Below are 24,789 nucleotides of genomic sequence, written 5' to 3' on the forward strand. Positions count from 1 at the left end.
CGCCCGCCGCCCGCCGGCCCACGCGAGGTCCCCAGGCTCCCGCAGAGGGCGCAGCGGGCGCGGGGGGCGGCGTGTCAGCGCGCGTGTCCTTGTGTGTGAGATGAATTGGAGCCACACGAGCGGGGGTTCCTTCCGAGTGGTTTTGATCAGCAACCCATTAAGGGATCATGGAAACTTTTCTGGCTAAAAGGATGAAAACTGAGTAAGTACACAGAACTTTGAACTTGAAACGGAATGAAATCCGTACACGCAGAACCCTGACAGGAACCTTGTCCACTAAACCGCTTGTTCCCTTTTCATGTTGAAAACCGTGAATGCTTACTGTAAAGTGGCTATTTAAAACTGAATGAAGGGAAGCAGTTAAGAAACATAAAAGGGCTGAGAACAGGACTGCTTTAAAAAACCGGAGGACGAAAGGAGGAACTGCTCGGGCAACCTGGCCGGAGTCCAGCTGTGCAACAGGCACTTTTGGTTTTAACCTATTGCGCTCTCCGGCGCTGCTTTCAGGCTGCTTTCAGGCTCCAGATTTACTCTGGTGTTGTTTTTCTCTTTTCCCAGTGAAGCTGAGAAGGAGCTGAACTCCTTACTGTGAGCTTAAGGATGTTGTGGAAATAGGCTTTTCCAGCACCCACTTTGGCAGCCCGCAATGCACTCAGATGGTTAGTTACGGTTATTATTATTTTGATGTCTTTTTTTTTTTTTAATTTTAACCCAGGTCAACTACTTTTCACCATCATCCATGGAAGGGCTCTTATTAACCGCCTCTGACTTTTGGAACCTCTGAGACGTTGGCATGACCCTTTGGAAAGTTCTTAAGTGGAGATGGAGCAAAGTTGACTGGAGTTGTGGAAGAAGACGACAGATTTGCATTTTTCCTGCAGACAAGAAAATAGCGGCTATGACTTTTCCAGTAACGTGGACAGGGGCCAAGTGAAGCTGAACTGGTCATGCTCTGTCGCCCAGTACTCCTTTGTCGTCGGCGGTTGTGCGCCCGGCCCTTCTTGGTGGGCTTGGTGGTGGCAATCTGTCTCTTCTACCAGACTCTGACCATCCGAGGGAGGAGGAAGCTCGCGGCCACTGTACCTGGGGCTGCCCCACGCACACCCAGCGAAGCTCAGGCGAACCGGTGCAAGAACGGATACGCCGAGGACCAGCCCTGCCTCTTTCTCTCCGGTAATGCACAGGAAATCCGAAAGGTAAGACTCCTAAGCTTTACGGAGACAGTTTCTGCGAAGACCGCAATGTGCCTATTCTGTGAGCTAAAATTAACTTCCATGAGGTCTGAAAGGGATCCAGAGGATAAACAGCCCAGAGAGCGACCCAATGACAGAGAAACATGTTACATAAGCCTCGGTTTCAGAGTTTACTTCCAGAAATGTCTAGTCTTCATTTCACCATTTATAGCTTCACTGCCTTTCAGAAATAAAATAATTTGGGAAAGGGCAGAATCTAAGAGACGTGAGGTTTTGAAGATGAGAAATACAAGTCAAAGTTTCAAAACTTCGATAAATAGTAAATATTTTTCCTCAAAGTAGTCCATACGACTGCCTGTAATTCCAGACTCACAAATATCTAAAATTCCCTTTCATAATTGAATAGCTATGTTCTTAATTGGTGGATCCATTTCTAAAGCATTTATTTTTGAAGCACTTAAAGTAGTGACATGACAGGCTTCATAAAAATATTGGCATGTTATGTTTTATCATTCATAAAGTCAAGGAACTTGAGATTATTCTATACTTACACTGTTCAAGATAACTTCGCTGGTCTTATCTGTCAAACATAGGAAAAAACACAAGTCAGGGAAACATAAAATTTCTATTTCAATATACCACTTTGTTCATGTTTTTCAGTAAAATAATAAACTTTATCATAGTAATAAAAGGAAGAAAACCATATAAACATGGTGGCACAGCCCTGAATTGTGTGTTATCCTAGCAAGGTAATTTAGGAAGCTGTGAGTAATATCATATCTCTACTGCAGATTTAGTTTCATCTTCTGATAGTATTGTTTGTGACAGAATTTCATCTTGGACACCAGCATTACAGCTGCCATCATTACCAACTCCTCCAGTGCCACCATTATTTTGACTTTAAATTCTTGTTTATTTTGTTTCAGAATCACAATAGGCACTGTAGATATGATTATCATTGATTTCCGGGTAGGATGAATGATGCTTAGTCTGGTGAGGTCCACATGGTTAGCTTTAGGACATGGTACGTCACAAAGGAACAGAAATTGAGCTCTGTAGTTCCTACATAAAGATGATGCTCTAAATAAAACCAAGTCCAATGTGCTCCAAATAATTTGTGAAGCCACAACTGAAAGAAATCATTGAAAAATTATATTAGGTTAAAATGAAAAAAATAGAGACTTAATAGGGTGTTCTTGATAGGTATTAATATTAAGGAATATATTGACCAAGAAATATAGCAAAGAATAGCACACAATATAAGTGGAAAAAATCTTTATGAGTAACTTCAACTGATGTGCAAATAAAGTTTTAAATGCTATGAAATAATTGAATAATGATGATTTTTGGTTCATTTGCCCCCACATTAACTTGTATTTGCTTTCTTTATTTTTGTGAACACATCAAATTCATGATCCATCAAAGTCACTCTTGTTGGGGCCGGGGAGATGGCTCAGTGGAATAAGCACTTCCCTGGCAAGCACAAGGGCCTGAGTTCAATCCCCAGTTCCGCCAAAAAAAAAAAAAAAGTCACTTTTGTTAGTTTCTAACAGTGATAAATATAATTTGTTTAAAAATGGTTGAGGTAGTTATATGTTAAAGTCCTTAAAGTATTTTCTATGAATCTTATATGAGGAGGTTTTCCTTATTAACTCATTCGTTTGTTTTCCTCTTACTTGACTTTCAATGATGCCTGCTTTATTTGTCATTTACGTGTGTGTTAGCTGCTGTTTACAGACTGTCACAGAAAACCCATTTCAACTTCGGACCTTCTGCTACTTATAAACAATATGCAACTTGACACTCAACTCTAGAATTTTCTTAACCAAAAAATGCCAAACACATGATGATTTTGGTTTCCAAATGATACATAGTCTTAAATATTTCAAACATAAGCAAGATTCGAAATTCAAAATTCTAGTTCAGAAGCCTACTAGATATAAACACTGGGACATGCACTTCCATTTTCAACCTATGCCATTAGAGTAGAGCTAATTTTTGTTTGAGAGGAGGAAAGTAGAAAGAAGTGTAAAGCAGACTTTAGTTAAGAATAGATACAAATAAATTTTGTGTGTTGTGTATGTTCTAAAAAAGAAATCAGTTTCAAATGATTATTCTTTCAATACATAAATGAAGAAAGAAATCAACATATAACATGATGTGTGTGATTAATGGATGGGTCATTCTCAAAGACAACTATTTAAGAAAATCTAATGAGATATACAGAAGTTTCTGAAAACCTTGAGTTAGCTGTTGAGTTAGGTATATTACAGATGTAGCATTGTTTCTACCTATAAATTTTGATTTTACTATTACTTTTATTGGCAAGCCCAAACATTTGTACCATCAAGAGTTTCCTGTAGTAGACTTTGTATTTAAGTGGGGTTTTTTTTGCCTTGTGTTTGAGGCAAGGTCTCACTGTGTAGCCCAGGCTGGCCTCAAGCTCATGGTGATCCTCCTGCATCAGCCTCCTGAGTGCTAGGATTATAGGCCTGTGCCACCACACCAGGGCTTTAATTGCTTTTAAACATCACTTAAAACAGTTGTTTTTTTATCTAAACTTTATACATTCGAGTATATATTTGGGTGTATGAAATGTCTACCAAACCCCAGAAATTTTATGCAAAAAACTGTGCATATATATATATATATATATATATACAGATCTCTAGGAAAAGTCATTGATTCTGATCATGTATTCAGAGCTAAAAGCATGCTAAAAACCACTGAACATGTTTAATAACCAGTATGTTTAAATGTTTAGTCAGCGACCTTTCCTGATGTGTAAACTGGGTCTGGATTTATAAACCTAAAATGAAAAGAAAAAGACTCCATTGAGTTCATTGAAACAAGCATTTCAGTTCATGTAGTAATGCCTGTAGTGATATACACTAAGAAGCCAGAAGTGCACTCAGAGTTTTTCTTAAGTCCCAGTTTTCATTCATTGATGAGTAAATACCACCAAGTCTTTTTGGTTGGAGTTGCTCCTAAGAAAAGGCCCTTTACCCTTCACTAGCTCAACAGTGAGGATTGCAGAGTAGCAAATATTTGAAGGCAACTGCCCCCTACACCTTTACCACTGGGGTCTGATTCTATGTCTAAAATTGTTTTCAGTGCAAATGGAGATCACAGTGTGGTATCTGCCAACTTTCCATAGTAAGAAAATATTCGCTTTCTTTCTGGCCAAGTTTTAATTCGTTTTTCCATGTGAGCAGTCTAGAGTTCCTCGCTGAGCAGATGTGCTGCTGTCATCTCTTCTGGATTTCTCTTAACACTGGATGTGGGCATAGTGTCTGGTGATCCACTGAGTCCTCAAATTCTTTCAATTTAATACATTCATATAGTTGTGCTGTTCTCACTGAAGTAGCCCACTCGGTAGATTTATCTATTTTCATGGAATCTGACGCCTTAAGATATTACATAACACAGGAAGCACAGTAAATTGTAAACAGATATAATGGAAGAAAATCTCCTTAGTATACGCTCCTGTAATGGAGAGGTTTTCATTTGAGGAAAGCATTTATGCTTAGCAGGGCCATGTGTTTCTGATTATCCCTTGTTGAGGCTCCAAAATGAGCAATACTGTTTCTTTGACTATTGCTTGACTATTTGTTTTCCATGTCTTTTTACTCCCCCCTGATTCAGTGACTATTCTATATAACTCCTATTTTCTCCAGGATCTACCACGGCCTGAAGCAAATATGTAAATGAACTCATTTAAACTGTTCAATCTAATTGATTTTGCTTGAATTTCTAACAATGAATATTATATTTAACATCTGAGTATGTTGTAAAAATTACGAGCGATGGTCAAAATATTTGACGAACATTTAAATTTGAAAAGATTTACTATAATAAAAGGCATATTGCCACTAATCCCACTCAGAATGCTCCTTGTCACTTTGAAAAGACTTGTCACATCATATGCCACTTTCTGGAGGTGTTCTAGAAGTTGTTTTTCATAAGCATCTTCAGTTGTGCTGTTGTAGCTGCCTCAGTGTCCTGAAATGATTCAAACATTTACCATTCGTTATCATTTTAACAGTGAGGAAGGAAACTCCCTGGTGCTAGATCTGGTGGACAAGGTGGCAGAGGACACACAGGGACTTTCTAAAGCCTGCCTTGCTGTTGGGTGGCACTTGACGGAAGCATGCACCATATTCTTTATCACCCCTGGTGATTGCAAGAGGACTTCCGGACTGCTGTAGAGGAAGGCTGGGGCAGATATGTTCAAAGCAAGGGAGAGTATTTTGAGGAGTATTAAGGGCAATGTGTCTTTTACTGTAATAAATTTTAAAATTTAAACATGCTGTACATTTTTTGACTACATCTTGTACTTGGCTACTCAGGCTTTCTAGAAACAAAACTGTGGTCAAACTTTTACCTACTAGGAGGAGTGGGGAGGAAAGTGAAGAAGGTGGAAGGGCAGATTCAAGGAGAACATTCATCACTGGGGAGCACATGCAGGGCGGGTGCTATCCTCTACATCTCAGAACAGGCACTGGAGGAGGGAGCAGAAGAGTCTAGCAATTTTCCTGAGAAAATTTCTTGATTTTCTCTTCTTCCTTTTATTGGCTGGAGCCCATCTGCGCTATGTCCAGATAATAACCTGTATTCTTAGGACATCCACTAGGGATGCCAGTGCCTCTGGAGGTGTGACTTCAAGAGTGCCAAGGGGGACTTATTCCTCATTTTAAATCAACACTGTGGCAGGAGCTACAGGTCCATGGTGCAGAGGTGACAAAATACTGACACTGGTCTGGAGCTTTATGACCATGATGGGGTGAATAAGGACCACCAGAAAGTAGATGAGGCAAAGTGACCTAGTGACTATTACTATGACAGTAATGAAAATTTTACTTAAAGAACTCACAAGGTCCAAATGTGTGCTCTCTTTCAGAAAAAGGATTTTCTCTCTTTAAGTAAAAAAGCTGTAATTATCTGAGAACCTTCCTCTTTAGCTAGAGAAAAAAAAAAAATAAACCTCACTCCCTTTTAGCCTTTTTCCTTTTGATTCTTTCACTCATTCATTCTTTCAGTTTTTCATTCACTTTGTCAGTACTTAGAAATTTGTATGCACCAGGCTCTTCATTAGATCTTAGTGATAAAGAAATTAAAGCCACAACTGTGACACAGACACATGTAGTGCTAGGAAACTGACAAATGGAAGGCTATTACTTGAACTAAGTTAGAGCTGGACGTGGTGCACACCTACAGTCCCAGGATTCAAGAGGCTGAGGCAGGAGGACCACCATGAGTTTGAGACCAGTCTGATTTACATAATGAATTCAAATCCAGCCTGTATTACAGAGAGAGACACTGTCTACAAACAAACAAACAGCAACACCAACAACAAAGTAGTAAGTTAGAATGGGTACAGCAAGAGCAAGGTTAGAAAGCAAGTAAGTGTGTCACTAAAAGAATTATTCATATAGAAGGGCTGGGAAGATAGCTCAGTAGAATAAGTGCTTGCCTGGCAAGCACAATTGAGTCCAATTCCCAGTTTCACAAAAAACAAAACAAAACAACAAGAATTATTCATATATACTAAGAAGAAACTAAATAGTTCAATATATTGAACAATTCAAATTGTTATAATGTGCACATGGCAAGAGGCTTGGTTTCTGAAGAGAACTAAGACTCCTTGAAGAAGGCTAAGTTGAGACAGGCATGACCAGATTTAAGTTTTATACAGAACATTCTAGAACACATATTGCAGAATAGACTGGAGCAGAGTAGAATTGAAGGTAGGGAGAATAGTGAGGAGGCTATTTGAAGGTACTTCTTTGCAAAATCTAGTTTTCCTCATGTGCTTTTTAAATACTCCCTTGTCAACCTTTTCTAGGACTGTTTCCAGAGTTACTCCACTAACTAACAGTAGTACTAATTTGAAGCCTGTCCAATTGGATAAATCTTTGCTTATGGCTTGTTGCCAACCTCTGCTCTGGGCCATTCCTTCTGCTAGTGAACATGCTTAGAACAGATAACAACACTAGGCTTTCCTGGAACCTGGCAATCGACCTCTTGTGCTCCCTGTCTCTCTAGTGCTTTTCACAGATGCTTTACCTGGTTCTCTTTGTGTGTACTTTCTAGCCACCACTACAAATACAAATTTGGTCATTTGTATTTGGAGAAATTTCTTTCTTAGAACCGATGGCTACTTCTTATACTATCTATACCATTCCTGAGGCATCTTATAGCATCAGGCAAGGAGTCTTGAGCCTCTCTTTTTGAATTCCGTTATACAATAAGCCTATTTTCTGACCTCTCTGAATAACTGCTGGTCTCCTTTCAAGGTGTCCTTTTTAGGAATGTTTGACTTTTAGGTCTCCTTTTTAGGAATGTTTGACTTTTACCATCAGGGGCAGAACTTAGCCCCTGATGGTAAAAGTCAAACATTCCTAAATTTTACCACTTCATTCTTTGTCTTGTTTTACACTTTTCTCTGATGAATGTATCAACTTGACCTAATGTTAATTTTAATCACTGATCGGTCATATCACTCTTCACCTGCATCTCCGATTTCCATATTTTCTAGAATGATTCAACAAATTATAAATTTAAATAATTTTTCCTCAAAAATTTTATTCTCAAATCCATGATGCTGGCTGAGGAGATAGCTCAGTAGAATAAGTGGTTGCCTGTCAAGTGCAAGGTCCTGAGTTCAATCCCTGGTACCGCAAAAAAAAAAAAAAAAAAAAAAAAAAAGATCAATAATTGGAATCTCATAAATTTAGGGCTGGCCAAATAGCTCAGTGGATTAAAGCACCTGCAAGCAGGTGCAGGGGCTGAGGGTTCAATCCCCGAGCCTGCCGTGCCGGGCCCACCCCCAGGGTGCACTGAGATGGCCATTGAGACTGGGCATGGTGGCATGTACCTGTAATCCCAGCTCTTGGGAGACTGTAAACAGGCGGATCACTATGAGACTGATCTTGTAGTGAGACTCTGAACACCCTGTAGACCTTTCCCTAAAATACAAAAATAAATAAATAAATAAAACTAAAAGGTCAAATCCATGATGCCTCTTGATCTTCTCACTTGAATAGGACCTAATGTCCCCCTCCATCCTCCTAGATACATAGGTTTTAAGCCTTAGGGTTATCTTTGATATTTCTTGCTTTTTCACCATTCCTTGCCCCACACTGGATCCATGTAGTCTGATTCCCTAGTAAAGCCATGGCCTGCCACTGAGCCACATGACCAGCTCTGAATTAAAAAGATCATAGCATTCTTCTTTCTTTTCAAAAAATTATTTTAGAAAGTTTTAATAGTGGTGAAAAGCCTACACATACAAAATTTATCCTCTCAATCATTAAGTGTACAGTTCAGTAGTCTGAACCATATTGACGTTGTTCTGTAAACACCAGAACATTCTCTTTTTTTGTATAATGAAGGCATTTTATTTTTTATTTTTTAATAATTTTATTGAGAAACAAATAGCAATGAGACAGTTTCAAAACCTATTAGTAGGAGAGTTTCAATAATTAATACATTACATATTGTCATCGTCTTAGTGGTTATTCATAGTAAAAGATACTGACATGATATCCTGTCCAAACGCTATTAGTACAAATCTTTCTCCTCATTGAATTAAGAGAAAGTAGCTGTATATCTATCCTAACTATTTTGTACATACAGATACAAAATGGTCATTCATTTGTATCCCCTTTTTTTGTTTAATTTTGTCAGAGAAGGGTATTCTATTGTCATTTAAATATTGAAGGTGCGTGAATTCAGCAAAATATTCCAATATAGTCCAGTAGTCCATAATGGTAGTGGATCATCTGCAGGACTGTCATTGTCAGAAGTTGTCGACCTGAGCCCAGCATACCAACATGGCTTCACCCCTTATACCTCATTTTTTTTACCTTTCTGCTGGATGCTTAAGACCAAGATAAAGCAAGACCTACATAACAAGAAATGTAGCTTTTGTATCTGATAAGGTCAGTCAAGTCCCCTCAGGATTTATCCTGAAACCCTGTACCGCACTTTGTAGATCCTTTGTCAGTGTCAGCCATGTGGATGAGTTGTGGCTAGAGCTTGACCAATTTGCTCTCTGTGAAAGCGTGAGAAAATGTTTTCTCTCCATGTGACTTTCCTTAGGCATCGATCACTGTCCTCTGTGGCCCCATAATCTTCTTGATGAGAAAATTTGGGACACAACTGAGTTACATGATGTTACAGTACAAGTTCTCCTATGTCCTGAGTCTTCACTGACCTTGAAAGGCTAGGGCCAAAATGTGGCTGTCCTTGCAGCCCTTCCTTTTCTCTAATTTTTGGTCTACAAACTTAGGTTGTTAAAGGCCAGAACATTCTTGCCTATGAACAACTCTTTTCAGAGGCAGTAGTAGGTCTGTTACCCTTCAGTCTTTCTTCATCTCTTTGGGTTCTTAACCATATCTAGATTTCCTGTTTGTGGTTTATATAATGCCTTTACATGATGTTCCTTTTTTTTTTTAGTTCTAGCTTCTAGTTTTACTCTGAGAACATGGGGCATATTTAGTCCTTGATTTTTTTTCTTTTTTCTTTTCTTTTTCTTTCTTTTTTTTTTTTTTTTGTCTTCCTTTTCTCTTTTTTTCTGGAACCGGGGATTGAACTCAGGCCCTTGTGCCTGCCAGGCAAGCACTTATTCTACTGAGCTATTTCCCTGCCCCCTAGTCCTTGAATATTCTGAATATGTTTAATAAATGCTACCTTAGCACTGTCCCCCACCTTTTTTTTTCTTCAGAACCGGAGATTGAACTCAGGCCCTTGGGCTTGCCAGGCAGCGCTTATTCAACTGAGCCATCTCCCAGCACTTTAGCACCCCTTTTATGGGTGGTATAAAGTGGAATTTTTCCCAGTTCCTTAAATAGATACAGATTCAAGTTAATCAGATTCCTAAATTTTAGAATCTATCTTCAAAATCTCAGTGCTGACCAATGTTCATAACCTAGTTGATCCCACCGGTCTCACGAGCTTACTTCTCTATCTGCCTGTGCCTTCCATGCTACCTGTGCATTACTCCCATAATCTCCATGAGAAAGTCTTGTAATGCTGAGTCTACTCAGCTGGGTAGATTCTTCTCTTCTAAGAATGTCAGAGTACTACTGGTTTGCCTCCTGTGCATGTTGCAACATGCTTTCTAACCCTGCTTCCCAATGTTATCTATGTCATAACCCATAAGGCAGGACAAAACCCTGTTCTCTAAAATCCATATCTCTACCGTTTGCTAGAGCTTCCTTCAGGAAGTCTGCCCTAATCAGTACCTTGGAAAGATTCATGATCTCTCAAAGCGTTCTGAAACCTATGATATTTATTTCCTTCTTTGTGGTACCCATTATCTCTGAAAATAGATGTATACTTTAATGTGCCAAATAAAACTTACTTTTCTTTATATTTTAGAAATGAAGGAACATTAGAATGCTAGAACAGGAAACATAACTTATTACTTTTAACATCTTTTTTTTCCTAAGGAAGGAGAATGAAGTTTATAGAAGGAAATTACCTCAGAGTAAGACATCAAGTTGATAGTGAGGAGAGGATTAGATAGGCACCTGTGTTCTTTGTATCTCTGTTCTAGATTCATATACCATATTGATTTGTCAATGTTAATATAATGTAGATATAGTGTTGCTGTATTGATTTGAGGGTGGTTGAATTGTGTCCTCCCCAAAGAAAAGGTATATTGAAGTCCTAGCCTTTATGTAGGACTTTATGAGGATGTGACCTTACTTAGAAATGCTGTGGTTGCAGATGTAATTAGTTAAGATGCTGTCACACTGCAGTACAGTGGGCTCCTAATCCAATAGGAGGGCGAAGGGAGAAGATCATGAAATGATGAAGGGAGGGATCAAAGGTAAGTAGCTGCATGCCGAAGAACACTCACAAGCCCACAAGCCACCAGAAGGTGAGAAACGATTCCAATAGTGTTTGGACAGGATATCATGTCAGTATCTTGTACTATGAATAACCACTATGAAGACAACAATATGCAATGTATTTATTATTGAAACTGTCCTACTAATTGGTTTTGAAACTGTCTCATTGCTATTTGTTTCTCAATTAAAAAAATAAATAAATTAAAAGGATTCCAATAGAGGCATCAGAGGAGGCAGGGCATTGCTGACACCTTGATTTCAAGCTTTCAGCCTTCAAGCCATGAAAAAATAAATTTTTGTCATTGAAAGCTACCCAGTCTGTTGTACTTTCCTATGGCTGCCATAGGGAATTAATAAAATTGAGAAGGCAGAATAGTTAAGTGTATGAGCACCCTTGAATCAAATTAATATCATTTGTTAACTTGCTACTTCGGGTGCATTACTTAGCTTCTTTAGGATTTAGTTTTCTGACCTGAAAATGAATATATTATTAACTACTTCCCAAGGCTAACGCAAGGCTTAAATGAGATAAATCATGCGAAGCACTTAAAATGTCTGGGAAATAGAAAGTACTCAATTAACCATCAGAATAATTATTATTTAATTTCCTAGAGGACTTATTCATCTCTGTAGTCCCTAACATTTGGCCTTCTCAAAGTAGGTGAGCAATAAGTAGTTACTGCAATAAATCTAAGCCCTTGGGTAAGAGGAGACTGAGATGAAAGCCTTCTGTATTTTTCTCCCTTTCCTTCAGCCTCATACTGTTGCTTTTTCACAGTAAAACAAACTTTTAGAATCAAGAAAAAACTTAGGGAAGCTGATATGTTACTCAAAGTTAGATCTGCTTATCTGTAGTCAAAGTTCTAAGTTTTGCTTATCTTGTTTTTTTGTCTGAGATGCTGAGATTAACAGCACATTAGAGGCAAGGTTGAGGTAGGGTGAGTTGGGTTGGAAGTGGAGAAAAGAGGATGAAACTTTGGACCCTGCACAAATATACAGTTGTATCTATTGGGGTTTTGGTCTGTATTTCTACCTGAAATGTAAGTTCATTAGATCAAAGACTTTATTTAATTTGTCTACTGCTACATTTCCCATTACAATGATGCCTGACACTTAATGAGTGCTGTATAAATATCTCATGATTGGATGGATGAATGAGTGATGAACCTGAGAGTTAGAGAAGGTTCACTCTGGTCTCCTTGGTCAGAGCAGGAGCCAGAAAAAGAATTTCTTCTTGCCTTTCCATCCCTTAAACTCCTTTCTGTAGTGTTTGTTAGGCCTCTGGCCAATGAAAACTGTCAGAACTTTTGCTTCACTATATTTCATCAATTATAATCAATCTCTCTGGCTATCGTCAGCTCCTTCATCTCGTGTTAACATTCTCAAGTATCTAGCATAGATTTTTAAAAGAGCATCCTTTCCCACCAGCTTGACTCTCCAGTTATTTTCTATCTTTATTGTCTTCTTTGTCTCTATCCTTTAACCTTTCTCAGAGGACTGGGGCCTAGCTCAGTGGTAGAGCATGTATCTAGCATGCTATGAGGTCCAGGGTTCAATCCCCAGCCCTGCAAAAAGAAACCAAAACAGAATGTATGTATCTTTAAACTTTCTCTACAAAGGAGGCTGAATGTACTAAAAATTAAACTTCTTTTACACTTCTGTATTTTAATTCAAGTGGAATATGTAGGTTTTGGAATCATGCTGATGAACCTGTCCAATTTATAATAGCTAAATCTGAGAAATGGTGTATATGTCCACCAACAGATGAATAGGCAAAGGAAATATGTTTGTACAAAATGGAGTGCTAATCTACCATAAAGGATGAACTTGAGTCATTGGCAGAAAAATGGGTGCTTCTTGAGCCCATAATGTGAAGTAAAATAAATCAGACAGACACACAGGCTTAAATATTGCATGGTTTCTCTTATATGAGAACCAGAAGTATAAGTAAGAGCAAAATAAAAGATGCATAATTGAAAGGCGAGAAATCAATTTGCCCAGAAGAGAAGGGGATCAAGAGATGGAGGAAGGGGGAACGTAAGAGGAAAAGGGACAAAAAAAGAATTAATTTTCTTCCCAAATATTTTAACTATGAGTGTGACTGCAGTGTGTTATCTCTCAGGTTATCATGCAGCAGAGGAGAAAAAGTAGATGTTCAAGCAGCAAGCAACAGTTATGGCCCTTTCACATAGCGGCATTGGAGTGCCTATTGAATAGTCCAGGAACAATTCTAAGAACAAGGAAACTTGTGCATGTTAGTAAATATATTGTAATTTCACAGTTGAAATTTCTTTAGACATTGCACTTTCTTTGTAGGGGAGACCTGATTTTTGTTAATGTTATGGTGACTCAGGACTTGAACTAGCAGCCTTCTTTTTCTTCTTCTTACTGCGTTTCTTATGCTTCTTTTTCTTTTTTGTTTTTTTCTGTTGCTTTTTCTTGTTCTTCACTGCTTGTCTTCTTTTTTGCTTGTCCCTCTTCAGTACCTGTTCAGATTCTGACAAGGACTCAGATGAAGAAGGCTTATCTTCTGAATACATCTTTCTTTTCTTGTTAAGTCCTTTAATGTCCTTTTCTTTCTCAGTTACATCCTTTGACTTCTTTTTCTTTTTTAAACTGTCCTTACTGTCTGACTCAGTTTCTGATAGGGAGCTTTCAGAAGATTTATATGAATCATTCTTTTTCTTTCTCCTTTTTTCTTGCTTCTTTTCCTCATCCTCAGAATCTGAATGAAGAACTGCCGGAAGAATCAGAGCTTGATGAAGATGACGAATACCTATCAGATTTCTTCTCTTATTTCTTCTTTCTCTGTATTTTTTTTTTTTGGATGAGCTCTTATAAAGCTATTGCCAGAATCTTAGTAAAGGCAATGTTTTAAAAGTTTGTTGTCTTTGTATATTCATAACAAATTATGACAAGTTAAATTTAAGTAAGAATTATATTATTGCTCTTGTGTCATACTAAGATTTTATGATTCATATCTTACTAGGAATGTTAAGAGGAATTGATAAATCATTTTCATTTTACATTTTTATATAATCAGGTAATATGACATATAATTTGATGTACAATTTTTCCTGTTATAAAGTGTGCGCTAATTATAGTGCTATATGCACAGAACATTTTGGCATGACAAGAAGCCGAATAAATAGCTATTTTACTTTTTTTTAAAAAATGAATTAAGATGTATGATGTCAGCTGGGGAGATAGCTTGGCAGCATAAGTGCCTGCTTGGCAAATACAAGGTCCCAAGTTTGATCCCTGGTACTGCATGCCATGCTGGCCCCAGAACTCTGGGCATGCTGTGCCAGCCATGAAACCGGGTGTGGCAACACATGCCTGCAATCCCAGCACTGGGGAAGCTGAGACAGGAGGATCTGAACTGCATAGTGAGACCCTGTATCAAAAAAAAAAATGTGATATTCATGTACGAACTTCCCACAAGGGTGGAAATATATGTGACACACATGTACTAATAAATTGATCTGAAAAAAATAAATACAATGGTTTTATATATAAGATGCTTTCTGGCGATGTCAGCATACCACAAGGCGCAGGGCTTTCATGGAATTAGTTGGGCTACCTAAGGAGCATTTGAAGCCTGTGGACCTCTCTGAGATAGTTGATTAGAGCTACATTAATTTTTATAATGAAATATGTATATGGTGAAAAAATGCTCATTCTGAGAGAATTTTAAACAAGCTCAGACTTGCTTCAATTATACAAAATTTTAATCAAATCTTGATGAAGCTCATATTTAAGTTAATTACATTAAATTTCTTATGTACCAGAGAATTAATCATTTCATAGGTGCTGTTCCCTGTGTCCTTTTGGGATGAAAAGAATATTTTGGTATTTTTGTGTTTGGTTTTCCCTCTGACTTTCTTGGTATATTTTTTTCCTAGGAAGCCTTTCTCCCTGAAAGGATGAGCTCATATTCTAAAATAGAATTTATATTCTCCAACAGGCACCATACCAAAGTTGGAGATTTGCAGAGTAAACAGTACTTAGTCAACTCTTGTGCTTTTGGAGACTCATCCGAAGAGTAAAACAGCATTTCTATTTATAATTTATGGGGTTTAAAAGGCAATATAATGATAAATGAGACAGCAAATCTGCTGTGTATAAGCGTGTTGAAAATTATGTAAGTTCTAATTAAATTTACTAATTTACAGATTCAAGAATCTTATGATTCAAAATAATAGATGGATGAAAATCATTAGTAGGAAGACCATATGGAAGTGCAGAATGGGCCTGATAGAGTATCCTAAAGCACAACTATTGTTCTTCCTGGTCCTTAGCTAGGGGCTCTCAACAGAAGCCCCTACCAGTTGCTTTGGGTGCGACCCAGCAGAGCCACCCAGTAAGGGGAAGCTCCACAAATCTGCGTATTATGATGAGAATGGGCCTCCACTACCTCCAGCAAAGCTCCAGTCTCAAGCATATGAGGTGTATTGCATGAGAAGATTATGATATTGATACAGGTTCAAACTCCGTATTACTCCCTGGCTATAGGAGTACTAATGATTTTCACCTGGATTTTTTTTTTATGTTTTTAAAATTGGTAAACTTTTATTTTTTTTTAATTTTTTTTTATTTTTCAACAAATAATACACTGCATATATTCTTCTTAGTGGTTAATTGCTGTACAAGATGTGGACTTGTGATCCTATTTACAAACACCATTAGAACAAATCATTCTATTCATTAACAGAATGTAACTATATATCTATCCCAACCACTTTGAATACACAGATACAAAATGGACATTCATCTGTACACCCCATTTTTTCTAAGTTCCGTTATTGAATATTATAGGTGTGTAAACTCAGCAAAATATTCTAAAAGAGTCCAGTAGCCCATAATAGCATTGGGTCTTCTGTTTAACTGGCAATGTCAGAAATTATTGACCTGAGTCCCCCACAGCTCAACTTAACAGCATGGCTTTATTTCTTATAATTTCGTCCTCATACTTTTCTGCTGGATGGTTAAGACCAAGGTAAAGCAGGACCTATGCAACAAGAGTTGTAGCTTTTTGGTCTGAGAAGGTCAGTGAAATGCCCTCAGGATTTGTCCTGAGATTCCACCTGGATTTGTAAACCCTCAGTCTTCTCATCAGTAAAATGCAAGTGTCTAAGTCGTGTTTTTGAGAATTCAGTAAACTTAGGTGCTTGAAAACACTAGGCGTAGTGGCAGGCCGGAGCTGGCATCCTATAAATGTGCATGTCTTTTCTGCCCTTCAGAAGCTGGATTTAATCTCTGACCTCATAGTACTTTACTGGAGTTATATTTGCTCTATAGAGCATGTTTTTATTCTCAGCCTGTCCACTATTCCTTACATTTTAGACAGGCACATGTTTCCAGCCAGTTGTGCCTTCAGAACAGGTCACTCTTCCCCCTCTACCATCTATACACACAATTAAATGCAACATATTCTACTTGCTTTCCAGGCTGTGTATGGCACTTCCTTTATAGCCTGCTTAACAAAGTGTATTGAACTACAAATAGAATGTAGCCCATCCTTCCTGATTGATTTATAAAACTAGGCTGGCATGCATATAAATTATTCTCAAATTTTGATATTTCAGTTATTTTCCTAGCCAATCTGTTGTCATCTATCTTGCAGCTGATCTTGACAAATTGAAGTTAGTATGTACTGCCCTCAGCGTATTATGAATATATCTGAGAGAGGAAAAGGAGATAAAGTGGCTGATCTAGGATAGAGGAGTCGGGTGGTAGGAGAAGTCTGGCAGTAGTGAGTAATCTATAGAAAAATATAGGCTTATTTATTTTTATTTTTTAAAGAATACAAAATGGTAATGAAAAAAATAGCATTAGAAATGATACAAAACTTCACTCAAAGTAATAGGAATTCGACAATGGTTGCTGTATTGCATGATGTTATCTTCAAATTAGTTATTTAGGTTAACAGATATAAACATGCAAGATTGGTTTAAAAAATAACAAAAAGTCATAAGAAATTAAAAAGAAAATAAAACGATAATAATACTACTACTAATAATAATGATAAATTAAGCATTAACTGCACCTTTCAAAAGTCTAGCAGAAATTGGCAATACAATTATCTAAACTATCCTGCTTATATGCCTAAATAGATCTTTCTCTCTTCTTTCTTTTGTCCTTTTCTTCATTCCAGTTTTTCTTCCCATTTTAAACAATAATACAGTGATAACTTGCTCTGGACCTCAGTTGTCTCCATGATTCTGGTTGCAAACCAAATCAGATGAGAAACAAATAAAATTTCTCCATAAGGTCAGCCCTGACCTACCCATTGAACGTGATTCATTTCTCTTCCACCTTGGTTTGCAACCCAAATAGTGGAAAGAATCAAGTTTGCGAATGAAGGACCCCCGGTATTGCTTCAGGAACCTGGTGTTTATTTGTGTTGACATAGGAAAACATGTGTGTTGTTGGGACAGTGTGTAACTTCTAGAAATCACTACTGAAGATTCGTGTACCTGAAATATATCTTAACATGAACCTGTGCCCCTCTCCAGGCAGCGGGGACTTTGCCTAAGATTGAAAGGAGAGCCCCCAGCTTCAGAGCTAGACTTGAGTGATCATGGATCAGTGACTTTGGTTTCAGTTTCCTGTGACCTAGGGAGGGAAACTTGTCACAGAGTTGCTACAGGGTCAAGCTAGAAACCAGCTGAGAGTGCTTTGAAAGGAATTGAGATTGTATAGGCAAGGAGATAATATTGTATCTCAGAGACAATACCATGAAAATATTCTCATTGCATTTGGCACCTCTTGGGAAAATAATGCAAATATGTAACATAAATGTGACTATTGGAAATACTCTCTTTTTTCATTAGAAAGTAATAGTATAGTGTGCTATATAGATGTCAAGTTATAAAATTACATTTCAAAATGCCACTAGAAGCCCAAAATTGTGCTGTCACAATTGAGCTTCCTCTGGATGTTTCACTGTTCCTTTAACAAGAAATAGGAAGTATAATAACATTCCAATAACTTCAGCCCTAAGCTTGCTTCTTCCCCAGTGGAAAATCTAGCATTCATTTAGCCAAAGTGCACAAACGCTCCAGGAAAAATGGAACAGGAAATTAACTTTTCTGTAGCAGTACAGGAACTCCCTGACCTTGTGAAACATCAGTGAGAAAGTTGACTTTCATATTGAGCATCAAACCTTCCCAACTGGACACACCCAGAGGGCAGAAGCGATTTTCAATGTTTTTCTTCATTTCTCCATTTACTAGTACTCTGATGATGATCTCTTTTTGTATTTCTCTGAGTAAACACTGCACACCTTGACTTATGTGAAACTTCCTGCTGAAGAAGCTATTTATCCCAATAACTTAGAGCTACATAAGCTATTTGAAAGCAGACCTGAGGCACAATTTTCTTTCTTTTGTGGGGTGGGAGATGAGAATCAGGCAAGAGGACATAAGCTTACTATGTTATGTTAAAAGGAACAAAATTAAAACAATTTTGTTTGTGTTAAACAAACTTATTTTACTAGAGAGAGAAACTGGAGTGGATATCTGTATTCCTTCAGATATACAGACCTTAAGAAGCTAGAGTCTCTCCTATTTTAAATATGAAATAATAGTTTTTAAAAGGAGTCTCCTTTTCTGTAACATCAATAGCAGTCACCTCATCCTCCAGCGACGCCCACGTGAGCCTGTGCACGTGGTCTTAAGCACAGTTCTTAGCAGATCCTTAAACACACTAACCAAGCATCTACAATAACATAACTGAACTACTCTGTGTAGTCTAGCATTAAAACAAAGCCTTCAGAGAAATTACTAACAGGTGGGGTGGGGATAAAATCAACTCTGTATAATTCCTGGCTCACAACACGGCAAATGAACGGATGAAAGGGATCGAGTGCAGGTTCATGCCGAGGATCCAGTAAAGAAAACCCGTGGTGGTCGGCTCAGCAGTCTTTGGGTTCTTCTTTTGCCTTTTCAAGTGGATTCTTAAACCCTGATCTCCCATCAGTCTTTAACAACCGCATTAAAACATCGTTAAAAAGATGTCCTGATTCCCAGCTTTCTCAAGAAGACTGAAGCAATCGGTCTTGTTAGCAGAGATGGTTTCTAACAGACCCTGAGAGAACTAACCGGATCTCTGGGAAGGAAACTTGCTTTTCTAGCCAGCCATCCAGAAAGCCAGGAGCACTGAGGCAACGTAATCTGTCCCACGAAGAAGGTTTAGAGAGTTTAGAAACTTAGAAACTGCAGTCAGAATAACGTGATTAGTGATTCGTGCTGATGTTTTTGTTTTATTCGGAGTTCAGGATTTGTGGGGAGAACTCAGGTGAACTTGTTGCTCTGTGTATGTGAACACAGAAGAGGGACGACAGCAGTCAGAGATACAATCTATTTGGGATTGGCAGTATTTTTTTTTTTTTTAAATGTATTTAGTACAAGGTCTACAGGGTCTCACTACACACATCGGATTCGTAGTGATCCTCCTGTTTCCAGCCTTTCAAAACGGGCGCGCACTGCCACGCCCAGTCTCAATCCCCATCTCAGTGTGCCCCCGGGATGGGTCTGGCAAGCACGGGGTGGGGGGGGGATCGAACTCACGGTCCCTGTATCTGCCTGAATGGACTGGCAGTACTGAGAGGAACATGGGAAGTGGGTTTTGGGACTTATCTGTCCTCCCCTCCCATGGAGCATGAATGTGATGTCTGACTCTACAGTGAAGAGCGACGCTCTTAATGTCCACTCAGTGACTGAATTTGACCCTCATATCTGGCAGGTGTTTCATTAGGCTGGATTCCCTGCCGGGGAGATGTGCTCTCCCGTGTCAGGAGGAGATTCCAGGCTGGCTGCCATATGCTCTCACGGTAGGTCGTGGTGACCTGCTGCAGAGGTGATGGGCAGAGAAGAGAGCGAGGCGAGGAGGACAGTGGGGTCCTGGAAGGGACAGGCTGGGTGGAAAGACGGGCAGAAATCGTTGTTGTGGGAGCCTGGCTAGAAGAGAAAGAAGACTGTGGAAGAGAATCAAAGCAAGGAGTGCTGGAATTGACTAGGTGAAGTGTAGGAGACGGGTCTAAGGCTAGAAAATAGTGACCGTATTCTCTAAGCTATAAACCAGGAAAGTAATTGTTGATAGATGGCTTATAAATTATAATATAATTAAATATAACTATATAATATTAAATTATGTTTAGTGGTACAATTAATGAATTAGGTTTTTTTTATCTAGCCCCCCAAATCTAAGAAGCATATTCATTCCAGCTTTTTTCTTTCAGCACTAAGGTTGAAGCTTAAGGCCTTGCACCTGCCAGGCAGGTGCTTATGCCACTGAGCTATCTGCCCAGCCCGAGCATATTCATTCTGAATATGGCCTCACTGTCCATGTACGTTTTCTCTTAATGATACATTCATTGTAACACTAATGTTTCACCAGAGCACAGTGGAGATGGTGGCTCAGTAATTATTTTTTGATGCCACCACCGTTCCTTCTCCTTCTTCCCCTCCTCCTCCTCTTCCTCTTCTTCCTTCTCCTGCCCCCCCCTTCTTTTTTTGCTGGCTCACCCCACCCTGAGGGCAGGGCTGGTGTGGCATGTGGTGTCGGGATTGAACTGTGGTTCCCTGCGCCTGCCTAAACTTGCCTAAGCAGGCGCTTCAGACTGCTGAGTGATCTCACCAGCCCCTATATCCTTCTTATAATTCAATAGGACTCCTGTGAATCTTGTGATTAAACTTTTGAAGGCTTTTATTGAAAATATTTTACTTTCTCAAGAGGCCCTTTTATCTGACAGCTCCTTTGGAAGCTACCCATCTAATGACGTCTTCCATTTGCCTGCTGTTCTCTATTATCCCACGTGGGAGGAGCTGTATATTCTTGAAGGCTTTTACATAAGCTGTTTGAGTCTCCTTGGACCCTTGCGAAAGCATAGACAGTAAGACTGAAGGGCAGTGCTCATTTACAGATGAGGAAGGTGAAGCATCTCCCCCATGTAGGATTTGCAGACTGCCCACAGCCAGTGAATGGGAAGTAGCTGGAGGGTGGGGCAGCTGGGAAAAACTCAGACTGACATGGGGGGTTCAGCACGAGCACCTTATCTTCAGCCAGGGGTATGTTGCTTAGGTATTGGCAATGTTGGAATTGCCCCAGTGCCCCTTCTTTCCCGCTGCATTCCCTTTGTGTAGACTTACTATTTTAAGGCTAAACTGCTGAATTAACTTATTGTTTCCACATCACTGGACAGAGACTTGCTATTATTTTAACATGTTTCAAAAGAACAAGGTCTGTCCTTGTACCCTGCTTGTTTTTCCTGAGGGCGAATTGTCAGTTCTACAGTTTCTTCAGTATGGGGGGTGTCCTGTGAGGACTACTGACACCAAGGGGCCTCCGAAGGTCAGCTGGGGCACGTTGTAATCAGCAAGTGTGATCAGGGTTTGGGGCGGCCAAGAAAAGAACTCTCTCCCTGTACGTTCTATGGAAGTGTTGAGCAAGAGGAGGACAGGGAAGGGGCAGGAGGGTGGAGAAAGGAGAGAAAGAGAAAGATAAGAAACTAAAAGCATTTGTTCCAAAATAGGGTGTGACTTCAAATGTGCCGATAGAAATCACAAATGACATTATCTCCTGATCTCATTTCTAGTCTGCTTACATAAAGATATCTTAAGGAACGCTGTCAGGGTCACCATCTCCCAGATATTCCTGTGTGTTTATCGTCTCAGCTGCATCTTTATTATGTCTGTAAAGTTGCAGTAAATAGAAAAACTGATGGCCCACAGCTGTGCACCGTGGGTGGCATCTCAAAGCAAGGAATCCTGAGTAAGCTAGAGAAAGCCTCGGAAGGAACCTGGAAATATGCTTTATAGGACTGTAGAAGCAGCTAGAAAAGAGAAAAGGGGAAATTAAAGAGAAGCAGAGAAGGAGTAGGATAGGTTCTTCCCCGTGTGCTGAAGGAGATGAGCGCCTCAGAGGGGATGGAGTCTGGGAGCGGCAGCCACACGGCACAGCTGTGGGCTCTGAAACAGACCCCAGGCAAAACTGCTGTTTTGTTTTTTTTTTAAATAATTTTATTGAGAAACAAATAGCAAGAGACAGTTTCACAATGGATTATTAGCAGACTGTTGTGCTACAAGGCTGTATATGGCTAGATTTCTAAATTTCTGTGTAAAAATATGTAAATACTTATTCTTATTTTTTAAATTTTTTATATTTTCAATCTTTTTTCTTCATATTCTGGAGGGACTCAAAGTTTAATATATCAATACTTGATGGAAAATACCTGTTCCATGTTATGTCTAAGATGTTTGATATCTAGACAGATAGTGAGGATAAGCTTAACTGCCTATGTTGTAGGGTAATAATAATAAGTCTCTCTTCTGGAGGGTTAACAACCTAAGTTTGGAAACCAAAAATTAGAGAAAAAGAAGGGCTGCAAGCACAGCCAACATTTTGGCCCTAGCCTTTCAAGGTCAGTGAAGACTCAAGACATAGGAGAACCTGTACTATAACATCCTGTAACTCAGTTGTGTCCCAAATTTTCTGATCAAGGAGATTATGGAGCCATGGAGGAAAGTGATCGATGACGTAGAATGTGCCTAAGAAAAGTCACATGGAGAGAAAACTTTCTCTCAGGCTTTCACAGAGAGCAAACTGGTTAGGCAGTGGCTGTGACTCATCCACATGGCTGACACTGACAAAGGATCTACAAACTGGTACAGGGTAACAGGATAAATCCTGAGGGGATTTGACTGACCTTATCAGATACAAAAATTACATTTTTTGTTATATAGGTCTTGCTTTATCTTGGTCTTAACCATCCAGCAGAAAAGTATGAATACAAAGTATAAAAAGTAAATCCATATTAATATGCTAAGCTGTAAAAGGCTCAAGTCAACAACTTTGGACATTGTCAGTCCTATGGAAAACCCACTACTATTATGGGCTACTGGAGTATATTGGGATATTTTGCTGAATTCATGCACCTACAGTATTTAAAACTGCAATTCTTGTGCTCTTGGTTTTGTTTTAGTTTCTCCAGCTCCAAGCCCCTGTGCTATGTGTAGGCTTATCCTGGGTGAGAAATGGGCTGCACACACACACCCCCACACATGCACACACATAATGCACACACATGCACATACACAACGCACATAAACACGTGAGGCCACGTCCGACAGGGCCTTGCACTCACGGGCAAGCTGTTCAGTCTGTGTTGTTTTCTGTCTTGCAGTTTGCTGTGCTCCATTGTTTCTTCCTCCCTTTTCCCTTCACTTATATGAGGTTGATATTGTGTGCCCCTTTCAGAAAGGCACTGTGTTTTCATGGCTTTGAGTGAGAAGGGGGCAATAAACGCAGAGGTGACCAAGGAATCATTGGAGTTTCTCCATAGATTTTGTGCTTGGCATTTTATAGATGTGAAAGCGAGTATACTCTGATAATCAAAACTCAGGGTAGATCCTTCAGTTAGAGTATTTCATAACCCCATAGAGAAAGGCACCTTGACATCACTTATCATTATCGGTTATTTTCTGGCATGGATGGCCAGGTCAACATGAGTCTGCAGTTCACTGTTGTTCCCTCTTGTGCCCCTTCTCTTCTATGCGTGTTGGGTATGCACTCTTCCCTTTTACTTAGTATCTTCACAGCAAACCCTTTCTCCTGAGCCTCGTTCTCCAGGATACCTGAGTCCTCGGCTCTTTCCCTCTCTCCTGTGATCTGTGTTGCTGCTCTCTCTTCTCCCTCAGCTTACCCTCTCTCCATCTAGAATAAAAAAAACCCTTTACTGAATTATGGAAGGTTGCCTTATTGTTTTTAGGGAATCTTGTGAAATAAGTAGTAGAAGTCTGGCCTTCAAGAATTCTCTGAGGATAGCCATCTTTCATGAAAACAAAATAAAACAAGAGAAGCACCCTTCCTCAGCTTCCCTCACTGCCTCTTCCCTGCTGTAACTTTTAGTAAAAGGATCATCAAATCTGAGCCTACCTGTAAAGACTAGCACAAAGTTAATAATTTTTATGTTTTTGATTACTCACTAGGTTAAGTGACTTAATGAGCTACCTAACAAGATACTAGATAATGTTGCATTGTTTTTTAAATCATCAAAGCCAATGGGGCTGGGGAGATAGCTCAGTGGAATAAGTGCTTCCCTGGCAAGTGCAACAGCCTGAGTTCAATCTCCGATTCTGGGGAAAAAAAAATTATCAAAGCCAGAGGTTTTGTGCTGTCACCTGACTTTGTCTGCCACTCACAGTAAAAAGTATCCATGGTACTAACTTTCAAGGACCTTTGTTTAATTTCCATTCTCATATTTTCTCTGCTTTGAAGAATTGTCTTGTTTTCTTACATATACAACATTCATAATACAAAGAAGCAACAGCACAATGCTATCCATAGGAGTTCCAGAGCCATTCCTTAGCAGTCCAGAGTTTTCATATCTGTAGAAAAGTGGTTTTTTTTAAAGTAATCTTATTTAATTATGGGCTAAAAATTACTAATACAGTGTGCTTGAATTAGAAAAATTAAGATTCTAAATAAATTACTAGAGAATTTCACAATGGTGGGAGGGGTCAATGGAAATTTTTCTCTACATACAATCTGCATTAACAGACTAGTAAATCTTAATTGGAATGATAAGGCAAAAATAGTAAAACCACACTTTTCCTATAAAAAGTTACACATCATCTTCTGCAGGAAGAGCTATCATACAGGGGGAAACAGAGATGTGCTCGTGTGCCTGCCCACCCAGAGCACCGAGCAACCTAGTCGTCTCCTTCCTCACC

The 24,789-nt window shown here is 39.1% G+C and overlaps 1 protein-coding gene across 3 annotated transcripts in view; it reads left to right on the forward strand.

Moving 5' to 3' along the window:
* The first annotated feature begins 9 nt into the window (after positions 1–9).
* The window catches only part of Cped1 (cadherin like and PC-esterase domain containing 1), a 296,384-nt gene continuing 271,604 nt past the window's right edge, over positions 10–24,789 (forward strand). For all 3 annotated transcript variants that reach the window (XM_004643315.2, XM_023703413.1, XM_023703414.1), the window contains exons 1-2: positions 10–202; positions 716–1,196. In XM_004643315.2, the coding sequence (XP_004643372.2) occupies positions 948–1,196 (249 nt within the window). In that variant the 5' untranslated portion in view covers positions 10–202; positions 716–947. The remainder of the gene's footprint in view (positions 203–715; positions 1,197–24,789) is intronic.

This window comes from Octodon degus, unplaced genomic scaffold (assembly GCF_000260255.1).
Source record: "Octodon degus isolate 3935 unplaced genomic scaffold, OctDeg1.0 scaffold00170, whole genome shotgun sequence".
Lineage (NCBI taxonomy): Eukaryota > Metazoa > Chordata > Mammalia > Rodentia > Octodontidae > Octodon > Octodon degus.